The following is a 27,033-nucleotide window of genomic DNA, read 5'->3' as shown; positions in this document are numbered from 1 at the left end:
CAGGAGGTGCAAGGAGGAAGGGGAAGGTGCTGATTGGTGAGGCTGTCGGTGGGCGCTGGGAGTGGGGGGAGCAGATGGGAGGGCTGCTGATGTATTACTGCGGCTCTTTGGCTACGTACATTGGTTAATTCTGGCTCCTTCTCAGTCTCAGGCTGGCCAACCCTGAATTAGGTAAACATTTCTCCATGAACAAAAACAAAGGTAGGGATTTTGGGGAGTGGGGGAAACTGCAATTGAAGAGGAAGAATCCCACTTGCTTACTTAATGCACCATCATCAAAGTATTATCAACACTTATTCAGCAGCAATAAATCTATTAGCACAACCAGAGTTATAAACGTGATGAATATTTTTAAAAAGGGAAATTTAGACAATGTTTTAATAAAATGGAGAACGAACGGTAATTAAAAAAAACCTTTGATATAAAAAGATACCAGCACAAATTTCTAGTACATTTGAAATGACACACTATTCCAAATCAGAAAGATCCGTTGAAAGGGGACCCAGTGGGTGGAGGGGTTTAATCACTAGCAAAGAAAATACTGCATGTAAATGCTCAGAATATTTGACATTAATGTTAATGCCATTATTTTATATCTATCAAAAAACATCTCCATTTAGTCATAAATGCAGAGAATCAGCTTTTAGAGAACATTCAATGCATTTTGCTTCTCGTATAAAACAAAAGAAAAATCTCTATAGTAGAGATTTCAAATCTTCAAGCCAATAATTTTAGTCAATATACATATGAAAGTTTGAAATGACTTTACAATGCCATTTGGTCTTCCCACCACCCAAAAAACTTAATTAACAGAAATATTGATTTTATTCTATACCATTCAATCTTATGAGCTTATGAAATATGAGCTCATCAATTTAGCACTAACCCAACCACCACACACACACACACACTTACTTTAATAATGAAATAACAACAAAGGGGGAATGTATTCCCGCATCTACATTTGGTCTCAGTAAAGTAACACTTTTTATGTTTAGCTGGCATTTTGCTGAGCCAGTCATTTATAGTATCTTGTCTTGCCACATGAGCCACCAAGCGCTCCTTGAGATGACATGGTTGCATTGGCACCACTGAGGAAGACTGCCTGGTTCAAAATATGCTGCCTGGACTATAGAGTCATGGCGTAAAGCAAACGGTGTAAAAGATCTGACAGTCCTAGGGTTACCAATCCTCCAGGACTGTCCTGGAGTTTCCAGGAATTAAAGACTAATCTTTAATTAAAGACTGCCATGTGATGAACCCCCCAGATTGGCAACTCTAGACAGTCCTTCCATTTCAAGGGGTAAAATGCAGGCTGGATGCAGATTTTAGAAAAAGTGATAGAAATATAGTCCCTGTTCATTCAGAAGACACCAAAATATTGACCATAATGGTTTGCAATTATTCATCCAATAGTATTGGACCTGTCTAGTTCTCTTCTTCTTCTCTTTTACATTTATAGGAAATGTCAAGTGCCTTCACATTCTTAGAAGACACGGTAAATTCACATTAGAAATGTAATCACTACAATTAGCAGTAAGTGGCCCTGTGTTAAAAAGTTAAAAAAAAAAAGTCCTCAACATTAACAGTTACAAATTCAAATTCATAGATTTGAAGGCCAAAAGGGATTATTATGATCATCTAGGGTGCGTCTACACAGCCCACGACAGCAAGCCTCCTAGCCCAGGTCAACAGACATGGGTCTATGCAGGTTGCACTACCACTCTAAAAATAGCTGTGTAGACAGTACTTTGAAGTTGTAGCTCAGGCTGGCGCTTGGGCTCTAAAGCTACTCCCTTCCCGAGGCTTCAGATCCCAAGATCCAGCCTGTGGCGCAATGTCTACACAGCTATTTTTAGCCCAGCAGTGCGAGCCTGAATCTGTCAACCTGGAGTTAGGAGGCACACTACTACAGGCTGTGTAGATGGAACAAAAGTCTGATCTCTGTAACAGAGGCCCTAAATTCTTGCAACAAACCCATAACTTCTGTTTCAGCTATAGCGTATCTTTTAGAAATGCTGTATTTGCAACTGTTTTTTTCTATTATAAAAAAGAAAAAAAATTGTCTTTCAATCACATGTTTAAGAATTAAAAATATTTCCCCCCATTTCTCTAAAGGATCAGCATTTTAGTACATTGAGAGAGTACTAGTAAAGACTGCTCACATTTTATAAAACACATTTAACGTATTCTCCCTTGAAACCAGGAAAAACTAGTTTAGGACAGGGCGCTGGTAATACTGGCTTAAATGGGAAACTGGGAAAAATAACAGAATAAGTGTCCAACAAATTCAGCAAGCTAAGAAGAAATCTTTTCAAACTTTGGATACATCCATTCAAAACTGAGGAACAGGCTCCGCTTATCCACTCCATCAAAGTTGATCTTCTGCTACAGAACGTGGCATGGACAAATGCACCTGGATTGGTAATCTGCAACTCTGCACGCTCTGATTATTTAATGCTTCAAGCCTATGACTATGCCTTCTTGCAGTGGTTCCCAAATTTGTTCCGCTGCTTGTGCAGGAAGCTGCTGGAAGTGGTGTGGGCTGAGGGACGTACTGGCTGCCGCTTCCAGCAGCTCCCATTGGCCTGGAGCAGCGAACCGCAGCCACTGGGAGACATGATCGGCCAAACCTGCGGACGTGGCAGGTAAACAAACTGGCCCAGCCCGCCAGGGGCTTTCCCTGCACAAGCAGCGGAACAAGTTTGGGAACCACTGCCTTATTGTCATTGTCATAAACTGAAATGTGTTTGACTTTTGATTATATAATATTGAAAACTGAAAGGAGTCATGACATGTATAGCTTCCTTTAGAAAATACTGAACCAAAATGTACGTAGACATTCCAACATTCAGTATTATAATTACATATTGTAGTACTACACCCCTGGCAGGTTTACTTTTTATTTGCACAACCCTAAATGAATCTATGAATCTACTGCCTTATGTAATCACAATTAGAATATGCAACTAAAACTAAGTGTAATGTGGTGTGCATTAACAAAATGAGTTTTAAAAATAGAAAATGCCTTAAACAGGGACTAACTGGTTTTTCACAAGGTGCTACGAACCATGATTTTATCTGGTAAAAACCACCTCTGGTAAATACTGAGCCATCTCTGCTAGAAACTGAAAGTATCTTTCAGTTTCAGTAGAGTGAAAAAGAAAGCATGAGTTGGATTTAAATAAGTCTTATGTAAAGAACTTAAAGTAAGTATCAAAATCCTGGCTAATATTTGACAAGATGCTGCATGGAACCACCACACTGCTGTTCAAAAATGATAATAGCGAAATATAACATTTGAAAACTGGAAGCCTCATGATTATTAAACTATCAGACAGCATGTCCACTATTAGGGATTAAAAATCAGCAGCCAAAATAATAATTAAAACATACCAATAGACCTACAACCACAGCATTAAATTAAAAAATGAATGCCACGATTGTCAACAATGGATGCTTAAAAACAGGATTCAAGTCCTTATTTTGGCACCTAAACAAACAGCCTGATTTTCAAATATATTGAGCCACTGAACTTAATGGGAGCTACTGGGTGTTCAGTTCAGTACAAGGTGTTTTTTTAGGTGCCTAAATATGAATTTAGGATACAATTTTTAAAGCACCCATGTGTGAAAATATTGGCATTAATAGTTGATTAGGGACAAAGGCCTGCATACCTTGTGCATCTGAAACTCCCACTGAAGCCAATTAGAGGTTGGGCGTACAAGGAATGCTGATTGGGTCCTAGAACAATATTTCAGGCAAGAACCAGTAAGTGCATTACACTAAAATTCTTCTTTCCTCTTTTAGAATGCGTGACATTCTTTTCTGATCTCTTAATTTTTTAATAAAGCACTGACAAAATATATTATGAGCCAGAATGAAAACAGTTCACTGAAATGTTACAGATTAAAGAACACTTTTAGAATATACAACAGTATGTGCAACAGGTAGTAGTCATTACAATGAATCTAAAAACCAGCACAGCTATGTCCAAATTAATAAGAGGGCATAACATTTTTAACGGAATATTGTCCTGAGAGAGACTTTCATTTCTTCTCAGATTATTCTTCAGTTCCCGCCAGGGAACACAATGGGACCACTGATTCTTAGCCTCCTCTGCATACGGTAACTTGGCCAATTGTACAAAACAATATTTTGTGTTTAGATGTCAGTATCACTTGTAGAGTCTAGTAGTTGGCTTTTGAGTAGAGGGGGAACTTCATCAAGTAACGTACATTTTAAAACAAGAGGGCTTGCATTAAGTGAAGCATACAGTAAATGCCTCATTTGCTGAATTGCCAGACTACAGCCCTTTCTACACTTAGGGTTGCCAACTTTCTACTCGCACAAAACTGAACACCCTTGCCCTGCCCCTCCTCCGAGGCCCCAGCCCCCGCTCACTCCATTCCCCTGTCCCTCTGTAACTCGCTCTCACCACCCTCACTCACTTACTCATTTTCACCGGGCTGGGTCAGGGGGTTGGAGTGTGGGAGGGGGTGAGGACTCCGACTGGGTGAGTGGGCTCCAGGGTGGGGCCAGAAATGAGGAGTTCAGGGTGTGGGAGGTGGCTCTGTGCTGAGGCAGTGGGTTGGGATGTGGGAGGAGGTGAGGGCTCTGGCTGGGAATGTGGGCTCTGGGGTGGGGCCAAAAATGAGGGGTTCAGGGTGCAGGAGGGGGCTCTGAGCTGGGGATTGGGGTGCAGGGGGGGAGAGCTCTGGCTGGTGATGTGGGCTCCGGTGTGGGGTCAGGGATGAGGGATTAGGGGTGAGCAGGAGGCTCCAGGCTGGGACAGGGGGTTGGGGTGCAGGGGTGTGTGAGAGCTCCCGCTGGGGGTGCAGACTCTGGAGTGGGGCTGAGGATGAGGGGTTTGGGGTAAAGGAGGGTGCTCCGGGCTGGAATCGAGGAGTTTGGAGAGCAGGAGGGAGATCAGGGCTGGGGCAGGGGGATGGGGTGTGGGAGGGGATTGGGGTGCAGGCTCTGGGTGGTGCTTACCTCAAGCAGCTCCTGGAAGCAGCGGCATATCCCCCCTCCAGCTCCTACGCGGAGTTGAGGCCAGGCAGCTCTGCGCACTGCCCTGTCCATGGGTGTGGGCCCCACAGCACCCATAGGCTGCAGTTCCCAGCCAGTGGGAGCTGTGGAGCCAGCTCTTGGGGCGGGGGCAGCGTGAAGAGCCCCCTGGTTTCCCCTACCAGTAGGAGCCGGAGGGGGGACATGCTGCTGCTTCTGGGAACCGTGTAGAGCAAGGGAGCCTGCCTTAACCCTGCTGATCCACCGACTGGACTTTTAACAACCTGGTCAGCAGTGCTGATCGGAGCCGCCAGGGTCCCTTTCGACCAGGGGTTCCTGTCGAAAACTGGACACCTGGCAGCCCTATCGACATGAAGGGCATTTTCTAAACACGTCCCACTACTGCCAACACTGGTTCAATTTCACTCGTGTTAGCAACACTGCTGGGCACCTGAATGGGCTGCTGGCTGAGCTGCTGTTGCTATTATAAACACCATATTGACTTGACCTATCCTAAGCAGGGAGATGTGACAAGTGGTAAAGAACACAAGTAGTACTCAGTGTCTCACTCACACCAGGGATCCCAGTATTGCTAACAATAGCGAACCCTGAGTGAGTGTTAGCAAAAGTGGGAGGTATTTTTTTTTGTTTTGTTTTTTTAAAAAGGCCCTAGCACAGACATGGTCTAACTGCGGCCATTTGACAGGTTTCCTAGAAGCAGCGTTTGAAGTCACAGTGCAAGATAGCAATGTGATACCATCAAACACTTCTGTCAGGTTGTTTCAGTATTTAATTTTATTTCATTTCTTCTAAGTATATTTCCCCCCTCTTTTTTAATTCACTGTATTGTGAAGGTTAATTATGAAATTTGGACCTATAAGAACTTGCTCCTCTATGTGATTTATATCTTTAGGGTTCATTTTAGGCCTGGCAATGGAGTCATTAAGGCTAATTGTCTCTTTAGCACCTAATAGCTGTATTTGAATGGATGCAACATGCTGCTCGTACTGAATCTTACAGTCATTTACCAGTGAAACTCTAACTTATGCATCTCAATTAGTAGAATATACCATGAAATTAATATGTAGGACACGCATCTTCTTGGACCTAATTAACATGCCAGCAAATAATGCAAACACAGATCATACATTACTTTGTTATAAAAATAAATAAAAGCACCTACAAAACAAACAGGCTTTAGCTTGGCACTGACATGTAAATATTTCTTCATCTTCTACACTTGCCATTTAACAAGCCTTACCAGTTTCAGCAGCAGCCAACACAGAAAATTCAAAAATTCATAATTTGGAAACATAATAATACTTCTCAGCTTTACAACATTATCTTTCATCAGAAGATTTCAAATTCCTTTACAACATTAACAAGGCCCTACATTTTCAGTGTTTGTTATGTTTAATGTTTCCTGGGAATTTATCAATGTTTAATACAAAAATTTAAAAACCAGTATAAATTAATGCAAAAATTATCTCAAGAGTTTTCTGGGTAAATATCAGAATTAATATGGGGGGACTGGCAGTCAGGGAGAAAAATCACCAAAAGAGAAAAGTAAGTGCACTTCTGACCCAGCTCCTTGGTCTGGAAGGAGAGATGGTGGCTTGGTAAACTGGGCAGCCCAGTTACTGAACGGAACTACCTTCTCTTCTCCCAGATTGGGCCTGGAAGAGGTGGAGGAGGTGAGGCGCTAGCTCCTCAAGCTGCCTCTTCCATGTCTTCTGCTTCCAGGACCGCTCCAGAAGAAGAGATGGCAGCTTGGTTACTCTGGCCACCCAAGTTACCAAGCTTCCATCTCTCTTCTGGAGAGGGGAGCTGAGTCTGGGGAGTTCACTTATGAGCACATATGCATATGGGTGTGTGAAAGTGTGTATCTTCCACTACATTGCCTTACCTTGACAGACAGCCTTGCATTTACATGTAGACTAATTTATTATTAACATAAAGAGCGACCTAATGTAATGTACTGGATTTTCTAACATATAATGAGTATTTTCACTTACTTGAGTGGTCCAAAACTGGGATGACAACTGGTAAAAACGAATCCACATTTTTTGTAAAACCCAGAAATTTTTCGGTAAAAATCAGTGAAAACCAAAAATGTATGAAGGGCCTTGAACATTAATTAGCCTTGCCTCACGTAAACAAAAAGTAAGTAGACAAGTCTGCTTGACATTGATAAGAATGTTGTCAGCATTCATGAGCTACTTTTAGTTCCTGCTGATCAAATCCTTATTCCAGTTGCAGAGTCAGGAAACAGAGGGCAGACAGATACAGTTTGAGAACTGCAGCAGAGGACCACAAGGAACACACAAATGAAGGTGAAATGTTATTAATTTTCCTAAAACAATCATTACTAATTAAGGATTTTATCCTTACAACTTCATCTGTAGACTTTAGTCTGTGATCAACAGTACAGAAAATGAACAGAAGCACAAGAGACAGATTAAAAATTTCTAACTTGCATGCTGTTACACTTGGGCATTCCAAGAACATTGTCCTTATCAGGTCTCTTCTTGTCTCCCTACATGCAAATAACCTGCATATTAATAACAATTAAACATGCAAAAGGAGAATAAACCCATCAAAATGCTGGCCAAATTTTACAAACTTGACCCTAAAGTTAGGCACCTAAACCCATATTTGGCAACTACACAAGGAGCCTGATTTCAAACATATTGCATACTCATAGCTCTTACTGCGGTCAAAGGGAGTTATGGATTCACATCAACTGTGAAAAATCAAGCAGCTTTATTTAGATTTCCCAACTGCAGGCATCCAAGTGTAAAAATTGCGTTCAACAGGAACTGAGGGAACTTACGACGTCAGAGGAACTGTTCAGCATCACAAAACGTACTTTTCCAGGAAGGATTTACACAAGCAAAGTGAACGAAGAGTACTCGTGGCACCTTAGAGACTAACAAATTTATTTGAGCATAAGCTTTCGTGGGCTAAAACCCACTTCATCGGATGCATGCAGTGGAAAATACAGTAGGAAGATATATATATACACACACACAGAGAACATGAAAAAATGGGTGTTGCCATACACACTATAACGAGAGTGATCAATTAAGGTGAGCTATTATCAGCAGGAGAAAAAAACCTTTTGTAGTGATAATCAGGATGGCCCATTTCCAACAGTTGAGAAGGTGAGAGTAACAGTGTGTGTTGGGGGGGAAATAAGCATGGGGAAATAGTTTTACTTTGTGTAATGACCCATCCACTCCCAGTCTTTATTCAAACCTAATTTAATGGTGTCCAGTTTTCAAATTAATTCCAATTCAGCAGTCTCTCATTGGAGTCTGTTTCTGAAGTTTTTTTGTTGTAATATTGGGACTTCTAGGTCTGTAATTGAGTGACCAGGGAGACTGAAGTGTTCTCAAACTGGTTTTTGAGTGTTACAATTCTTGACGTCTGATTTGTGTCCATTTATTCTTTTACGTAGAGACTGTCCGGTTTGGACAATGTACATGGCAGAGGAGCATTGCTAGCACATGATGGCATATATCACATTGGTAGGTGTGCAGGTGAATGAGCCTCTGATAGTGTGGCTCATGTGATTAGGCCCTATGATGGTGTCCCCTGAATAGATATGCGGAAAGAGTTTGCAACGGGCTTTGTTGCAAGGATAGGTTCATGAGTTAGTGTTTTTGTTGTGTGGTTGCTGGTGAGTATTTGCTTCAGGTTGGGGGGCTGTCTGTAAGCAAGAACTGGCCTGTCTCCCAAGATCTGTGAGAATGAGGGATTGTCCTTCAGGATAGGTTGTAGATTCTTGATGATGCGCTGGAGAGGTTTTAGTTGGGGGCTGAAGGTGACGGCTAGTGGCGTTCTGTTACGTTCTTTGTTGGGCCTGTCTTGGAGAAGGTAACTTCTGGGTATGCTTCTGGCTCTGTCAATCTGTTTCTTCACTTCAGCAGGTGGATATTGTATGCAAAGTGGGCAGCTGGATATCTGGCTATCAGATTTCCATGTTCAAATCCAAGTTCTTGGGTGTGAAAATGTGCAGGTTAGTGCAAATAACCCAATAAACAACTTTGGATATTTGGTCATTAAATAACCTGTCTTGGTTGGAATTTATTGATATAAGCTTTTATTAGTCTCTCAAACAGGTAATTGCTGGCTGTATAAAGGGGTACTAATGCATGGCTCTGCTGTTTTGTCAAGGCATCTTATTGCTGGAAGCTTTTTGCATTTTAGTAAAATATGTTACAAAAATTCTAGCACTTTGAAATTAACTAATGTGCTTTCTAAGTCAAAATCATAATTAAGCAAAAGGAAATCCAACGTAAAATTATGATTATGCATTTTATACTAAATTAAAATAAATAGTACTTTTCAGCTATACAGTATCTTCTATGTGATCACACAGCCATTTACAAATTTTAATGAATGATTCCTCATGATCACCCTGTTTTACAGATGGGGAAACTGAGTCTCAGAGGGGTTAAGTGACTTGCCCAAGGTGACATAGGAAGACTCTTAGAGCTGAGAGCAATGAGTTCTGTGACACCTTAACCACCTTCTACCTAGCCTTCCTCTCAACATGTAGAATGTATGAACCAAACACAGAACAGAGGGGAGAATACTTTATGGAACCAGAAGTGGAAATATTGAACATGATCCACAATATTTAATTTTCCCACATTGGGCCAAATCTAGCATATGTTAAAACTAGTGCTTACTTTGTAATGAAAGAGGTGCTTGGGCTCAGCCAAGGCACAAATTAAGCACTGATGCACTGTTATGCCACAACCAATACACCCAACCCTGCTTATCCCCCATTCTGCACGTCCTGGGGGGGCTGCATGTCCTGGGGGGGCTGGTGTTTTGGTTTCCAAATGGGGCAGAGGACATGGAAGAGCAGCGCTGCCCTCCCCTACCTGAGCCATTCCCATTGCTCTTTCAATGTGCGTGTGTGAATGTTCTGCCCCCACCCGATCCATTACTCCTGTACAAAGGGGCTGTGGGCCCTGCCACCTGAACCTGGATTGCTTGGCTCTCGGCCTGGATTAGGGCACCTGCCCAGCTGAAATCCCCTGGGGGGAGGAGGGGGAAGAGCACCCCACCCCTCACACAAGAGGGTCCATGATTTGGCCCTGTTCTCACCCATCCTGGTGAGGGTCTCCTGAGGAGGACAGGCCAGGCAGCGCCCTGCCCCGCTCCCTCCCTTGCGAAGCACAGCTGCTGCTGGGGGCTGCAGTAGCCAGGATTGTGGGCACCATGGGGGTCAGCAACCCCTGGCTGGAACGCAGTGCCGCCTTCTTGGCGGTTGCCTCTTGTACATCCCACTCCAACTGCTCACTTCCCCTAGCGGATACCTGTCAGCCTCCCGGAGCTTCCCTCCTGCTTTGGTGCCCAGCTTCCCCGTCCCGCACTTTGCCCTGGCTGCATGGTCACTTCCCCAGTCCCTAATGCATCACCTCTCTTCTCGCTACCAGCACTCGGGAGTTGCTGCCTCTCCTGGGCCTTCCAGAGGGCAGCAGCCTGCTCGTGAGAGACCCCCACAAAGTGAAAGGGGCACTAGTGCTGGCAGAAGCACTGCTGGGGGGTGGAATCCCTGGACCTGAAGGACTCTGCTGTCCATGATGAGGGAGCTCAGCTTGTGCCAATTTAGCCGCAGCTGCACTCACTGGATGTCAGGCAGGATCAGTGAGCTGCTGGCCTTGCGCAGGGTATGTGGGCAAGGCGGCGGCACCGGAGCCTGAGAGGGAAGCGACTGCAGCCCCAGTGCAGAAAGTGCGCTCTGTGGCCAGCATGGGCCTCCTGCTGCCTGTGCCAGGACCGGTAACTGACCCAGCAAGTCCAGAGATGCCAGGGCTCAGACCCGGCACAAATTAAGCACTGGTTAAGGCTAATAAGGCTTCTCCTTTCAGCCTTGGACTCCCCTAGTGGTAAGAACAGTGGAAGTGCTTGTGTAGATTAGATTAACGCATTGTAAGACTGTGTTGTCCAAGAGATACGGGAAAACCTAAATGATTCAATAAGACCGTTAACTTGATAGACCAGATGTTATTTTGTAATGGCTACTCAATGTAGAAAATTCCTGTTCTCATGTAATAGTGACAGCTCTCTGAGATCCATCAAGAGCAGGTCCTGTTATTATTTTGTAACCGTCCTGGTTTACACTGACTTGTGGAGCTGAAATAAACAGCAAATTGAATTTTGTATGGTTTAGTATAGGGTAATTATCACTACACAGGTTCTGAATGCATTGGATCTATGTTCAACACTATTATTTTTTAAAAGAATATTCTTTACCATGTAATTAAATATTTATAGGTTCAATTTTAGAGACTATACCAAAGGTTACACCACTGTAATTACATCATCATGAACTCAAGTGCTTCAGAATGTACAGAAATGTTTAATCGTTTTACAAAGTAATATTATTAGATCTGCCATGCCAGCCACAGCAAATATAAAACATTTTTCTTTTATTCATTTTTTGGTTCAAGTTCTTACAGACCTTGCTTCCTTAATTCTATTGTGACCATTAAGGCCCTTAATTTACACAAGGCTTTTTGAAAGGAACACACAGAAATTCTGCCACCTCAAACACAATTGATATGGTGCTTTTGGTAACAATTAGGGCTTTCCTGTCGCTTCTAAGCGCACCTGTTTGAAATGAGCTCAAGCAGTAATAGAGGCAGCAAACGTTTGTAGCTGCTATAGTTTTCTTAAAGTGAAATTAATAGATTCTTAAAAGAATGGGTTAATCTAATCCCAATTGGAAAGAAAGTATCTTGTACTATACACTAAACAAGTAGCAAAATGTACTAGAATTACAATAAATGACAAGTAAAATATACCTCCTGTTTTCAGGATGGTTTCTAAGATTTCTGGTCCTGAGCCTTCATACTATACACTAACTTGACAAAAAAAGTTCTTTATTGTCTTCATTCTTAAAGACTGCCTCTTATAAAGAAAGAACACTTGTTTATGTAGATTATTATTTGCTGGCTCTGTTCCACATTCTCTGTGGAAATCCATCTCTGTAGAAGTGCTGTACATTTCATTCCTGTCCTTGAAAGGAGTATGTAGGAAATGTACATAGACAGACATTTGTTTTTAAAACTTTGACATTTCTGACCAAGAACTATAGTAACTGAGAAAGAAAGAAAGAAAGAAAGAAAGAAAGAAAGAACGAACGAACGAACGAACAAGATCAGAGTTACTGTCTTCTTAATACTTCAGAAGAAAAATGTCAAAGCCAGAAAGATCAAGAGTCTTGCTATCTGAAATTTTTTAAAAATGATTTACTAGAGTCATAGTCTGACAAGTATTTTTAAAAATCTATGCCCTGCTTTGTAATTCTTCTTTTTTTGGTGCTGGCTATAAAAATGGCAGTGTACATCCTGCTATAAGACAGTAAATCCTGTATAATCAAAAATTACCTTCCTCTATTGGTCTGTGCTGTTGATGTTGTGGCAAAAAATCATCACAGTATTCTGTTACCCCCATGCTGCAAAAAGTTTTTCACTTCTATAAAAAGGTCAGAAACAGATTGTACATTTTTGGACTGCACAGGAGAAGGAAGTTGAGCAACAGCCAGGAGTCCACCAGAGTATTGCAGAAAACGGAGTGATAGGCTGAGGAGTTTGAGTGAAGAGAAGAATACGCAGGATGTACCCCCTTAATTATGAACCTCTTCACATCCATCAGAGGATGGAAGATCAAGTAGGAAATCAAAGCTGAAATAGAGGGACTGTAAAATAGTATGGAGGCAAAATGCATGCTATTTAAGACTGTTGGAAGAATGATCTTGAAACATGAAGGCTACGAGAGGGGGAAAATCGTCTGATAGGAATATTATAGTGTCTATGGGCAATCTGGTTTTGATAACTCTCTCACCTATCAAAGGCAAACTTGGAAAAAATCTGTTTTTATCAATAATTTCTATGTTGCTCTGAAGTATTTACATGCACATAACATCTATTTGATATTCTTTTAAAAATACTATAAATGAACTAATTACAGTATGCAAACTTTCATTTAAAAAGTTAAAAGGGAAGCGATGAGAAAATCAAAGGTCCTGTTATGACTATTAGGTAACAATGAGAAAATTATAAGCACAAACTTGATAAGAAATTGATCATAACTTCAGCTTCAATGCTGTACAAAATGAGCAATTTCAGGAAATCATGAAGCACTTCATACTAGATATTCTCCTTCAGAGAGATTTAATCTCACAGGTCCAATACTAGGGCTTGTCTAACATTACCATGTGGGGTCAATCTAAGATATGCAACTTCAGCTACGTGAAGCACAGCTGAAGTCACTGCGGTAAGTAGACAGCTGACGCTCTCCCCTTGATTCCGCTTGCACTCCTCGTTCTGGTGGAGTACTGGGAGAGCGCTCAGCGGTGACATGATAAATCAACCCCCGTTGGATCGATTGCTACCTGCCGATCCGGGTAGTGTAGACAAGCCCTTCGGACTTGACTTTACTAGTGAAAAAGTTTCTTATTTTTTTTTTTAACATGTACTAGCTACGATGTGGTAATTCACATGTGGTAACATCCTAGTGGACAGCTATAGTCTTCATGTTAGTAGAGTGAGGAAAACAGTCAAAAAATGACAAGTGATCTCCTAATGACAATAAGCATCTATATGAAAAATGATCTGATAATGACAAGAACCCATACAGGGAAAACTGCCATTGCCAATTAGTGCTATTGATTTTGTCTGAAAACTGCTAAGTATTAGTCCAAGCTACTGCAGATGCCTTCCAAAAAAAAATGAAGAAAAAAGTATGACAAGGAGGTCTTCGCCATTTGCTCAGACAATCAATAGGAAGTGAAAAAAAGTGAGAGAACTGCTCAGATGCATTTACCTTGAAATTCTGATGTCTGGCTGTTCAGCACACTTTATTTAAATTTTGCTGAGAAAGAATTAACACTTAACTATCCTCAAGCACGTTGTGAAAGTTCAAAAATTCTTTCTCAGACATAATCGGCTTTGTGGCTGCTGATTTAAAAAGGAAGATTGCTACCACAAGCTTCCCACTGGTAGAATACTCAGGAAGACTGTTTGATTATATTTGCATCTATCTATTATAAATTCGTTGAAATTTGCCCTTAGCAGGAAGAAGCCTTTGGCTGAAACATAACATGTAGCTTACACAAGGCACTCTGTAGAGCTACTAACACATGAATCCATTTGTGGGCTTTTTCACTTTTCTTTTCCCAGTGGCTTTTTTCAGAAAACATACAGCAGTTTTTCCAACTGACGGAAAATCAGAATAGCCCTGCCCTAAGGTGCACAAATAGGAGATTTCATTCAGTTTATTATTAGTTACCAAGGTCTTCTTCCATAGCTACCGGACGCTTTCTTCACTATTGCCAAAATTCCATTGCGCTGATCATGGACAAAGGAAGCAACAATAGTTTATTAAGGATGTGAGGAAATGACAGTGTACAGGACAAAAGCACCCAAATATTAGTTGTGTTTAAGCTATACTGGATCCCTAATTTACTACTTTGGCTGGATCTTGACAGTTAAAAAGATTTGTGTGTTTGGATTTTTTTGTTTTTTGTTTTTGTTTTTTTAAGAGATAGCTAACATAATATCTTTATCTTGTAAAATCCTAGCAAGACAAGGCAAATGGTAGTTTTATCTCAATATAGCTGGTCGAGGAAAACCCATATGTAAAAGTACCACTTCTCCTTTTACTAGTGAAGACTCAGCTACAGGCAAAATCTTCTCCTCCTTAATGTTAGCTACAAAACTACCACTGACTTCAGAATGAGCAGGCTTTGGTTATGGATTTTTTTATTTTATTTTTTTTAATTTTTAATTTGGTTATGGATTTTAAATACAATTTCTTACATCATTTTTGGCTAAGTTTTATAGGTACAAAAACCACAAAGCAAAACGTGATCACTCAACTTGTCTTGGTTGGCTCAGACTTACTAGAAGCACACATCCACTTCAGCTGAGTCAAACTGTGTACTCCAAAAAATATCCAGGTGCCTAGAAAATAAATGTAATCCAAGGGAGAATTCATATGGAAGTTTCTGATTTATGAATTTGCCTATTTGCAGCAGTTTATACTCCTGCTTTTGAAGAGCCAAAAAATGCAACTACAAAATAAACAAACCCCGCCACAATCGTACTAATAAAAAGAGTTCTTAAGCATGAAAGAGGAGGGGTTTCAATCAATAAGACTGCATTTCTTCACTCAGTTTAACAATCTATGTATTATTCTGATGGCTGATCATTGCTACATAACTCTGCAATATAGTCAGCCTTTTAATCCTGCAGACAAAATGTAGGGAGTTTCTGCTTCTTTGTTACAAAGGTAGCTTTAAGAAATGTCCAGAAATAAATCCAAAATTAATCAATAACTAATAATATGATGGATTGTAAATCATAAATGCTTGAATTAACCTCAAGGTTGAAAGTAATACACAACACACGCATACCACAGGATGAAAAGAGGTTCAACTATTATTCACTAACTATAAAAGGCTCTATTTAACCAGTTGCTTCTTATAAGTTATTCTTGCTTCTCAGAAATAGGTCAAATTCTGATTCTAAAAATTCTCTGCTCATCTGGGTTTACTGTATGCTCCAAACCAATACAATGGGTTTGTGATATAACTTTATAAGACTGCATTTTGGCAGTGGTGGCCAAAGACAACAGCAGTGTCACTAGTTGCTTACTGTGGGTAGCTGGCAAAATGCAAACAAAGCCATTGAGAATAAATGTGTAAACCTGGATTGCATCTTCTTTATTGCTGATAACCTCATTTCATAACTGCAGAAATACATGTTTGTATTTGGCTACAGTTCCATTTAAAAACAAAAGTATCATTGTTTTAATGCATATTACAGAAACGTGACTCCCCAAGTGAATCTCATGCATTAATAACATCTATAGTGGCTGTCTAATGATTTTTGCAGACATGTGATGGAATATTTTACTGTTATTTTCAGCCATCTGTGTACTCTTTCTTTCAGTACAGGTTTGCCAAAGCTGTAACAAAATTCTCTGTGTTTTATGCCATTACACGTTTGTTAATACCAACACACCAATTAAACATATCAATTGTGTCACAAATGTGACTGCTGAACTATCATGTTGGCAGGCACACAACTGTCTTTTATATATCTGTAGAAAGTTGGAGTCTTCTAGCAGGGAGATACTTTTAGGCTATCCTCCTTATCAATCTCATGGTTTTTTCTTTAGTAATAAAGGTGATTCAGGAGGAAGCATGTCTAAGTGATTAGGTGACGGGGTACAATTCCCTTCCCTGCTCTGGCCCATACTCCTTTTAGGACCTTCAGAAAGTCACTTTATCTTTATGTACCTCACTTCCCCCTCTGATCTTCCCTTCTGCACTGGGTGTTGAGAGGACAAATACATTAAGATACCAAATGCTAAGATAGTGGGGGCCATGTAAGTATATAAGATAGATAGATTTACAATATGCTGATTATGGGGTCCTGGGTCTGATTCAGATAAGAGCAGGGAAAAAATGGGCATAATATACACTGCAAATGTGAGCACAAAGGTCAACTTTTTGAGCACAAAACTGTCAGGAATAATTCATAGAGGAAAAATGTAGAGATTTCCCCATAGGAACAGATCATGATTGACTGACAGGTTGCTTGTGAACTGAAGTTGACACACCAGTCCTCTTGATTTTTGTTCCTCAACAGATGAACAAAATGAACAGTGGTTAAAGCAAATAGAGAGAGAGAGAGAAAGTACAGAGCCTGTTTTAAATGTGTTTATCCAGATCAACAATGTTCATATGAAATAATGCATCAAATTTTAGTTGCCTATCTAAAAATAAGACAGCTGAGACTTAAAAGGTCCAAAGAAGGATAACACAGATGGTCAGAGGTGTATTGGAATTTACATATGAAGAATTCTGCATTGCAGAAGGATAGGATTAGTTAGCCTGGGAAGGGAAAGTGTTAAAGGGCAAGAGATTGAGGCTATTATGGAAGATACAGTTAAAAATGATCAGTTCTTCCTTTCTGCGCTCTCCCATAATAAGATAACTCAATAGCTTGAATGGCAGGAGAATTTAAAACTAATAAATAGAGTTCACTTCAGAAAGAGAGCTTTGTAATTCACAGTAGTAAGTGCTCAGATCTAATGCTGTAGGAGTCATGAAAGAACACCACTGCCACTATATGTCTAATCAATTATACAATGTACATTATATATAACTGTACGTTATGGAGGAGTATTTTGAGGTGGTGGAAGAGTAAAGCAGGGATAAGGCACCAGGGAAGATGCTGGACTTGATGGACCAATGGTCTTCTAGGGAAAATCCCATGTTTGTATTATGTACGGTAATGGAAATTTTGGTTAATTGAATAATGCTTATGTTGAGTGCTTTTTTAAAAGGTTGTACAGCAAGATTTTTATTAATATAACAGTATATATGTGAGAAAGGATAAATCTTCTTGAAAGTGATTACCTGCATGAGCTCTCACTGTACGTGATGTATGCACACAGAGGGCATGAGCTTGGAACTTTCTGGATAGTGCTGCAATTGTAAACTACTTATGTCCTTGTACCCCAGCCAAGAACGTATGTGTAATGCAGCCTAAAATGCAACTACGTCTGTGGTCCAGAAGACGTGACCTCAACCTGTCAGAGACAGAGACAAACTTCCATGGTGTCAGCTGCATCCTAGCAACCTTCTCCATAGATTCTCCACTAACTATTTGGAAGATGAAGATGCTGACAGTTTGGAAGATGCCATTCTAAAAGGGCCACCACAATCATTGTCTCTTTTGAATGACTCAGTTACCAAGTCTGTGATCTCTCCTCTAGATGATTTAAAGAATGATGAGGATTTTCTGTGTAGACTTACCAAAGCTCTGGACCTGGAATTGTCAGAGGTGTCACAGCTGCATATCTACTAGGTCCCCCACACAAGTACTTTTATACTCTCCTGTCATATTTTTCTTAATGCCTTGGCAGCCCATGACACAAGCTGGTTCCCCTTGCTCACTGGCAAAGTACGTGGCCCTCCTGAATATAAAACAATTCTGTCTGGTTACCCTTCAGAAGTGTAAAGCTAGTTTCCAAGCTGTGCTTGCCAAGTACACCTTTTTTTCTTAGGCAATACAGCTCCTTTGCACGACACAAACTTCTTGGCTGAGAGCTTCTAGCTTACCAGTTTAGGTTCAGAAATTAGTTGAAGACTTATCATTTGAGTGTCAAGAACTGTTCAGTGGGAAAGCAAGAGTCTCCAAAAAAGCTGAGAGACTCAAATGGCATTCTAAAATTCCCAGATCCATATACTTCTTTAGCCACAAGATTCTTAAAGCACCTTTTGACCCCAGAGGTCAGAATGCCTTCCCAGCCAGAAGCACACACACAAATAACTGCCTCCTTGAACCCAAAAGGGCAGGATCTTTCACCAGAGATTAGCATCTATATTTGGTGCTTCAGACTCTGCCACGTTGGGTACAAGCACTACCTTTAAAAGGTGCTCAAATCAACCTATTTCAGAAGACATTTCAAGCCATCAAGCTTCCCTTTTTACATATAAAAGTTCATGCTTCTCCTTGTGTTACTGGAAAACTAAAAAGCCTCTCCTTATGTTGATGGTCACCAATGATTTCAGCTATCAGTAACAACTTTTTTTTTTTAGTCCTACTGCCTATCAGGTTGCAAAGTCCCCTTTCTACATTATCACTTATAATTGAGTTCTTCTAGTTTATTTGGTAGGTCTAAACAATCTAATAAATGAGTAATCTGTTACACCAATGCTCAAAAACTAGCCTTCTTCCTCTTCAGGCAGACTGAGCAGCTGTCCTGAACTGTTGAGTTGTCTTGAAGAGCTGCACACCAAAGATGCATTTCATTGGTCAATTAATAGATCCCTATGTAGAGATCAAATTTATTTTTATGCCTGCAAAGTGCTTTGGGATCCCTTGATAGGAAAGGCGCTATATCAGGTAGTATTATTATTAACTTCAACTCCGTTCAAATCATGAGAGGAAAAATCATTTTACCAAAAATTGTTAGTCTTCTAAAAAGCAATTAGAAACAACAGACAGTAACACGGAAAAATAAGAGTTACTGAACAGGTTCCTTCCAATGTGATGAGGTTTTTTCTTTCAGAAATGTGGTTCCAAATTGCAATGGTTCCATACAGTCCATATCCCATATGTTTTGCAAATACTGATAAGTAATGTACAATACTTGTCTCCAGGTGAATGTTGTTCTTTTTAGTCAGTAACAGGTGCGTCTCTGCATTTTCTGTTATTCCAGAGCCCAATTAGTGGAACATACATTAATTAAAAGCAAAAAACACATTCTATGGCTTTCTAATGTGTGGGGAGATCTGTATGGAAAGGACTTTGTATAATGCCATTAGAGCCTTCCTGTGCATTTTTGTAGGGTTTCTTCAGATCACCACAGGCCATTAACATTTCACTTCAGGTGAGTAATGAACAATGACTTCTCCAACCAAGAAGATCAAATGTGTTACTAATGGCAACCTCACCTTTAAATACATGCACCAATCTCCTGAGAGCACCCCCCCCTTATTTTTTTTTAACTCAATTATCAAGATTTGTAATAAGAAAGGTTCTCTCTGGCATCACCTTAAGCTGTTAATGAATTAAGCCTAAGGGAAGTGCTATTCAGTGAAGTTTTCATGAGGAGCTCTGCTTAAAAATAAAAATGAAATCTCTACTCAGGAAGCAAGATATATTGCTTCGTGCTTTTCTTTACCAGAACATTTCTCGTAATTGGAATAGTGCTAACTGGATGTACACTTTGGATTCCGATTGTCCTTAGTTTCCCACAGAGGCCGTACCATTACGTATGTATTTGGTCACTATAATTCATCAACACTATAATTCTGACCTGTAAAGTCAACATAGGAACCTTAGTTATACTAATGGAAAAGCATGAAAACCCATGAAAAAGTGCACCTCTTTCAACTCAGTTAATTAAGCATCAGAAGCTAATGTATCGCTTTCAAACAGAAATGCCCATGCTTAAAAACACCACTCTTATTTATTACCTTCTAAACCATCCCAGGATGGGCGAAATTGGTGCAGCTCTGACCGTCCACCTATACCTCCATCAGTTGGATAGTCTTTATATAGCACCACAATGATCTAATATCTATACTGAACCCTGAATTATACTATATCCATAATTTATGCCTGGCTTCAAAAGGATCAGGGCATGTTATTTCACAAAGGAGAAAATAATAAAAGCTTAAATAATTTTTGTATAGCAGGCTACTCGAAACAAACTCAGTTTATATTTACGTACAGCAATGACTAAAAGGCAAAGGCTATAGGGAAAAGAGCCCTATTCATGGAAAATGTCTTATAACATGTGGTGATAATAAAAAATACAAAAGATCTTTAGGCCCCAAGATCAATTTATTTTTAAAGTGGTTATGGGATTACTATAGAGAAAGTCAAACTACAGTGGAATGTTTAATTTCCATCCCTGCCCCATCTTTGCTCTCATTTCTCACCACTGCCTACTTCATTCTATCAATTAATCCAACCTCATCTCTACCCCCTTTTAATTTCTTATCCTCTGTCTTCTATTCTTCCTTCCACTATGTCCCCCATCTCCAGAGCTTCGTCCTCCCCACAATCATCAGGTACCCAACCTGTATTCCCTCTATGCAGAGAACCTGCGCAGCCGCACAAGAGGCGATCAAGGGCTGATTAGTGCAGGTATGCACACAGGGGCGTAGCCTCAGGGGGTGGATTGGGGTAGTGAGGTAAGGTGGGGGGTGGTGATAGGGGAGCTTTGGGATGCAGGGCTACGGTGAGAATGACACTTCTCTCTCATATGGGGGGAGGAGGGATAGCTCAGTGGTTTGAGCATTGGCCTGCTAAACCCCGACTTGTGAGTTCAATCCTTGAGGAGGCCATTTAGGGATCTGGGGCAAAAATTGGGGATTGGTCCTGCTTTGAGCAGGGGGTTGGACTAGATGACCTCCTAAGGTCCCTTTCAACCCTGATATTCTATGATTCTAGGATTAATATCCTCGGGGCTGCGGCAGGGGAGTCCTCTCTCCCCACTGCAGCCCCGGGGCTTGGGGAGTCCTCTCTCCCCACCGCAGCTCTGGGGCTGGGATTCAGAGTCCTCTCTCCCCACCTGAAGCTGAGGGAGTCCTTGGGAGTCAAGAGACTTTGGGTCTTTCCCCAGTTCTGTCACTGAGTTTTTGTGTGGCCTTGGGAAGTCACCTCACCCACACTGTGCCTCAGTTTCCCTATTTTCCAAATGGGAATAATAATAATGACATTCCTCTGTAAAATACTTTGAGATTAATAAATGAAAAGCTCTAAATATTGTTGGCTTTTAGATTTGTGTTTTAAAAGAAAATTACCAAAACTAGGACTAATGGAAATGTTTTTGTGACTGTTTTTGTCTGATTTCCAATTATAGTAATTCCCTGTTCTCGATTTAAACCTCTCCTAGCAGTGTTTGAAAAGCTTTTTGTGGGAAGGAAGACATGTGGTTATCTAAGGGGCTGATCCTGCAAAGTATTACTCGTGTAGCTGTTACTCATATGAATGGCCTCATGGAATGAAGTGCGAGAACTTCATGTCAAGTGAAAGTTTGCCTGAGCCCATGTGTTTGTAAAGTGCTGTGTAAATTTACAGAGCTATGTGTGTTTCACGGAAATAACCGAGAGATTGGAACATTGTATGTATGCAAGAGAATCTAAAGGTGAACTTGACTGTGTTACTTTAATTGTCCAAGCTGATCCAGTGTAAAAATATAAACAACATGAAGGTTGAATAGTCTATAAACTCTTTAAAGTGCTTTGCACTGTTAATACAAGAGGATGGTAGTAAGGGCAATTTGAGTGTTTTTAAAAATTATTTTGAGCCTTAACGTCCTGATATAAAAAGAAACATTTACTTTGATTTCTAATATTGCAGTATTACATTTTACATTCAGGTGAGACCTTTACAGATGAAGCCCTATCTGAACATGTCATAAATAAAAGGGAAGGGTAAACAGCTTTAAATCCCTCCTGGCCAGAGGAAAACCCTTTCACCTGTAAAGGGTTAAAAAGCTAAGACAACCTCGCTGGCACCTGACCAAAATGACCAATGAGGAGACAAGATACTTTCAAGCTGGAGGGGGGGGGAAACAAAGGGTTCTTTCTGTCTGTGTTGTCTTTTGCCGGGACCAGAGCAGGAATGCAGGTCAGAACTCCTGTAAAGGGTTAATAAGTAATCTAGTTAGATATGTGTTAGATTCTGTTTTTTTTAAATGGCTGATAAAATAAGTTGTGCTGAATGAATGTATAGTCCTGTTTTTGTGTCTTTTTGTAACTTAAGGTTTTCCCTAGAGGGATTCTCTATGTTTTGAATCTGATTACCCTGTAAGGTATTTACCATCTTGATTTTACTTTTTCTTTAATTAAAATTCTTCTTTTAAGAACCTGATTGCTTTTTCATTAAGATCCAAGGGTTTGGGTCTGTGTTCACCTATGCAAATTGGTGAGGATTTTATCAAGCCTTCCCCAGGAAAGGGGGTGTAGGGCTTGGGGGGATTTTGGGGGGAAAGACATTTCCAAGTGGGCTCTTTCCCTGTTATATTTGTTAGACGCTTGGTGGTGGCAGCAATAAAGTCCAGGGATAAAAGGTAAAATAGTTTGTACCTTGGGGAAGTTTTAACCTAAGCTGGTAAAAATAAGCTTAGGGGGTTTTTCATGCAGGTCCCCACATCTGTACCCTAGAGTTCAGAATGGGGAAGGAACCTTGACAGAACATTAAATATCTCAAACATTTTGCATAAGAGGAAAAGATTCTTCCTATCCAAAATTTCCCTTCTCTTTCCAAACTACTGCACAATGCTCTCTGAAAGCACATTGTCCAACAGATAGATACCCTACATATTCACATTATTTATTAGGCTAAAAGTCATACCTGTTTAACTATTGAGAAGAAAATATATTTTATTATTTAATTTTAAAAAAACAGACAGGGTCTATACAAATGTAAAAATTAAAAATTAATCAGTGGACAAATGTGGATCTGGGGTTTAGCACAGTTATTTTGTGGCCATATTGATCCATTTCCCACAATGAACAGACTTCAACACCGAATGCATTAAACATTATTTCCAGTTATAATCTCACATTTTTGCCAAGCTTCATGACAAAACATCGACTGACAACATATAATCCTCTCTCTCCCCCACTATGCAACAAGGGATTGATCAGGTACTTATAAAGAATAAGTTCTTTGCACTAATTTTGACAAAATTTCAGTTACTTAGTGATCTTAAAATGTAAAAAAATTCCTCTCTATACAACTTTAGATAATTGCTATGTCTGGAACGGGAAGGCTAAATATGGGGGTTAAGAAAACAAACATTGTCTTAACTGAAGGGAGTAAGCCTGAAAGAATATAATCCTGCAATGTGTGCCTTTATTGATATAATAGGTGCTCATTTTAAGTGTTAGTCACTGCTAAAATAATTATTTGTAGCGCTGAAGGTTAGACTCACCGAGAAACTCTATCAGTAAAAACTTATATTACATTTGTCTTCCGGTAACTAGTCCATTACATCTTCCTCTAGAATTACACCTCTGATCTATTTTCTGGGACCTCAGCAGAGTGTTTTCATACTCAGGCTATGAAAGTGCTTATACAGCAGTGATTGATGCCCTTATACAGAGCTCTTATAGAAGCACTTTGATTTGTTTAGGATTTTTTGGTTGTGTCATTCAGCTCTAATGATCCTCTTGAAGTAACATTATGATGCTTACAACCACAATTCACTGACACACAAGTACTTTTATGCCAACATGATGACTATTAGTGTGAGGAACACTTGTTTAATTTACATCCAGAAACACTCACAGGTTTTACTGCAGGCATGTTAACATGCCATTCCAGCCTTCTGAACCTCCTCTCACTCAGTTTAAAGTATATTTTATTTAAACCTGGAGAAACTTTTTAGAGTTGGTTGCCAACTGCCACATTAGACCTCACCATGTTACTTCATCCATTAACTAAAAATTACCCAGATATCATTAGTGTTAATGTAATACTGGTACAGAAGTTGGCTTTAAAAGTCAACATTGTATGGATTCACTGGGTCATTATGCATTCAGATTTAATCTGTTCAGCACAATGGGAAGACTGGGCCAGGTAGGATAATTTTCTTGGAAACTTATTGTTCATTGTCAAGTACACACTTGAGCCACAGGAGAAACCTTGAGTTGTTATGCATGGAGAAAGCAGGGCATCATCTCAGCAGAACTAATAGTCTAAAAGCAAGGGACCCAGTTGTTTGTAAAGGGCCACATATCTTTACTGCTGTGGAGACAACAAAACCAGACATAACTGAATACAATGGCGTATATTTTTGCCACTAGGCACAGAACATTGTTCTATTAGAATTAATGAGAATGCGATATGTATGTTGTAAAGGAGAATCTGTTTTGCAGTTTAAGAACTACAGATGATGCATATAACTGAGTGTATAGCTGATTAATATCTCAAAGCTGTCAGTCATCCTTATCCACCCTACCACATTAGCAATGGAGAATGGCATAGTGGAGGAGCACATGGTACATAGTCTTGTGCAAAGCATGTCTAATCTAAAACAGTGCTGTGAATGCCTGTTCACCATTAGGAAAATCTGTGTGTATGGATATGAGATGTGTTACAGGTGTGCCAAGGGAAATCAAATGGTAGTAAACATAGCAAGTTTCTTTAGGGTAAAGATTGCCATAGTGTCTTTATAAATATTTGCAGGGAGTTACTGAATGGACTATTGACTACACTATTTTCTCTCCCCTTCTGTACCCCATACCAAACATCTTTGCATCTTATCTAACTCTCTTTGGATGCAGAAGTTAGAATTTTCTACACTAAATACTAGTGAGGGCTCCAGGGCACAAAAGCTGCACTTCACACTTCCTCTCTTTGCTGAGGCTTTCCTTACTTCTGCTTATGTTTCAAGAGTTTGGCCCCAAAATCTGACACATGCTTTGAAATTCTTTATGTGAAAGACACTATAAAAATCTAAAGTTGTAAGAGAAATCTGGACATTATATTTTTAGGATACTAACTCTATGTCAAGACCGACTCTTTTTGTATTCACTGTAGTCTTTTTCCAAGAACATTCTGGGCGGATAACAGAATTAATCCATTAATGTATTAAATAGAACTGGTGTAATCAATCGCCGTACACTCACTGAATATTAGAAAAGGAAAGGTTATTCACCTTAACTGGTGCTTGAAAGACACTATTCTTTGTTTTGGTAAAGGGGAAGACTGAGAAAAAGGAAAATGAGGAAGATTTGTTTAGAAGTAATTAAAAAAATATTTCCAAAGTTAAAAAGCTTTTGAAGCAATCATCTGTGCTGAGCACTAAGTGTGACATACCAGGATGCAATCCAGACTAACGAGTAGTTGTGTCACCTCTAGACTATAACCTGCCCTTTACAATGGCTTGCTGCACAAGCCTTCAGTCTGGACTGTTCACACACAGCCTGCAGCATATAAATCACACCCAGCTATGTCTCTGTGTGTGCTGCAGCCAGCCAGCCACACCTTGGCTCTTACCAGCCTGGGTTATACTTCAGGGTGGCCCCAACACACTCCCAGTCCTAGATTTTCCCCAGAAATGTATTTCATGTACTGCCCAGCCCTCACCTGGACAGTACAAGATTACATAATATTCATTATTACTTTAATAGAAATAATATGCACATAACTGCACATAATAATATGCCATCACAAACGACGTTTCCCAGACACTTCAATTTAAACACACTGAATTAAATAAAACAATAAAAAAAGTTTATTAACTACAAAGACAGATTTTGAGTGAGTACAAGAAATGAGGCATAAAAATCAGAAATGGTTACAAGAAAATAAAGTTAAAATGCTACTGGTGCCTAACTTAACAAATTATATCAGATTCAAACAAAATTTGTCAGCACATGCTTTCAGAAGTCTTACCGAGTTCTTAGGTCAGGACTAGGGCTGTCGATTAATCGCAGTTAACTCACACAATTAACTCAAAAAATGTAATCAGGATTAAAAAAATTAACTGTGATTAATCGCACTGTGAAACAATAGAATACAAATTTATTAAATATTTTGGATATTTTTCTACATTTTCAAATATATTTCTATTACAACACAGCATACAAAGTGTACAGTGCTCACTTTATATTATTATTTTTGATTACACATATTTGTGCTGTAAAAATGATAAACAAAAGAAATAGTATTTTTCAATTAATCTCATACAAGTACTGTAATGCAATCTCTTTATCGTGAAAGTGTAACTTACAAATGTAGATTTTTTTTGTTATATAACTGCACTCAAAAACAAAAAAAATGCAAAACTTTAAAGCCTACGAGTCCACTCAGTCCTATTTCTTGTTCAGCCAACTGATTATCTGCAGGAGATAATACAATTTGCAGGAGATAATGCTGCCCACTTCTTGTTTACAATGTCACCTGTAAGTGAGAACAGGAATTCACATGGTACTGTTGTATCCAGTATTGCAAGATATTTACGTGAAAGATGTGCTAAAGATTCATATGTCCCTTCAAGCTTCAACCACCATTCCAGAGGACATACGTCCATGCTGATGTGGGGTTCTTCTCGATAATGATTCAAAGCAGAGCGGACTGCTGTATGTTCATTTTCATCATCTGAGTCAGACACCCAAAAATATTTAAATAAATGGTATTCTATTATTGTTTAACAGAATGATTAATCACGCGAGTAATCACGATTATTTTTTTTAATCGATTGACAACCCTACTCAGGACTCCTTCTCCCCAGAATCAAGGGAATGCTTCTTAGTGATCAGAACACCATACAGTGAAATCTTATGACTTGGCACAGACTGTTGCCACACACATTTCAATCAGGACAATAATGACCAGCAAATTATGAGTTTTGAAATGATACCTCACAAGGCATAATTTGTACAACAATTAGTACAATAATGTGTAGGGTGTGAATCTATGGGTACATTCTGTCACTCTAACAGAATGCTGTATTTTC

At 39.8% G+C, this 27,033-nt stretch overlaps 1 protein-coding gene across 16 annotated transcripts in view; it reads right to left on the bottom strand.

The window, feature by feature from the left end:
- LYRM4 (LYR motif containing 4) overlaps positions 1–27,033 on the bottom strand; it is a 209,120-nt gene that overhangs the window by 85,685 nt on the left and 96,402 nt on the right. For 3 of the 16 annotated variants that reach the window (XR_006279025.1, XR_006279024.1, XM_043508370.1), the window contains exon 3: positions 7,488–7,546. The exons of 8 other annotated variants lie outside the window; for them this stretch is intronic. Coding sequence is in view for 5 of the 8 variants with exons in the window: in XM_043508370.1 (XP_043364305.1) it covers positions 7,488–7,546 (59 nt within the window). In the remaining 3 variants the exon portion in view is untranslated. Of the gene's footprint in view, positions 1–7,487; positions 7,547–8,968; positions 9,011–11,042; positions 14,997–26,489; positions 26,676–27,033 lie in introns of those variants that run through there. 5 more of the 16 variants (XM_038388643.2, XM_043508374.1, XM_043508378.1 and 2 more) reach the window with 5 other exon arrangements.

The sequence above is a fragment of the Dermochelys coriacea genome, chromosome 2 (genome assembly GCF_009764565.3).
Source record: "Dermochelys coriacea isolate rDerCor1 chromosome 2, rDerCor1.pri.v4, whole genome shotgun sequence".
Classification (NCBI taxonomy): Eukaryota; Metazoa; Chordata; order Testudines; family Dermochelyidae; genus Dermochelys; species Dermochelys coriacea.
The sequence above is the reverse complement of the archived record's forward strand: the minus strand, read 5'-3'. Positions and strand labels throughout refer to the sequence as shown.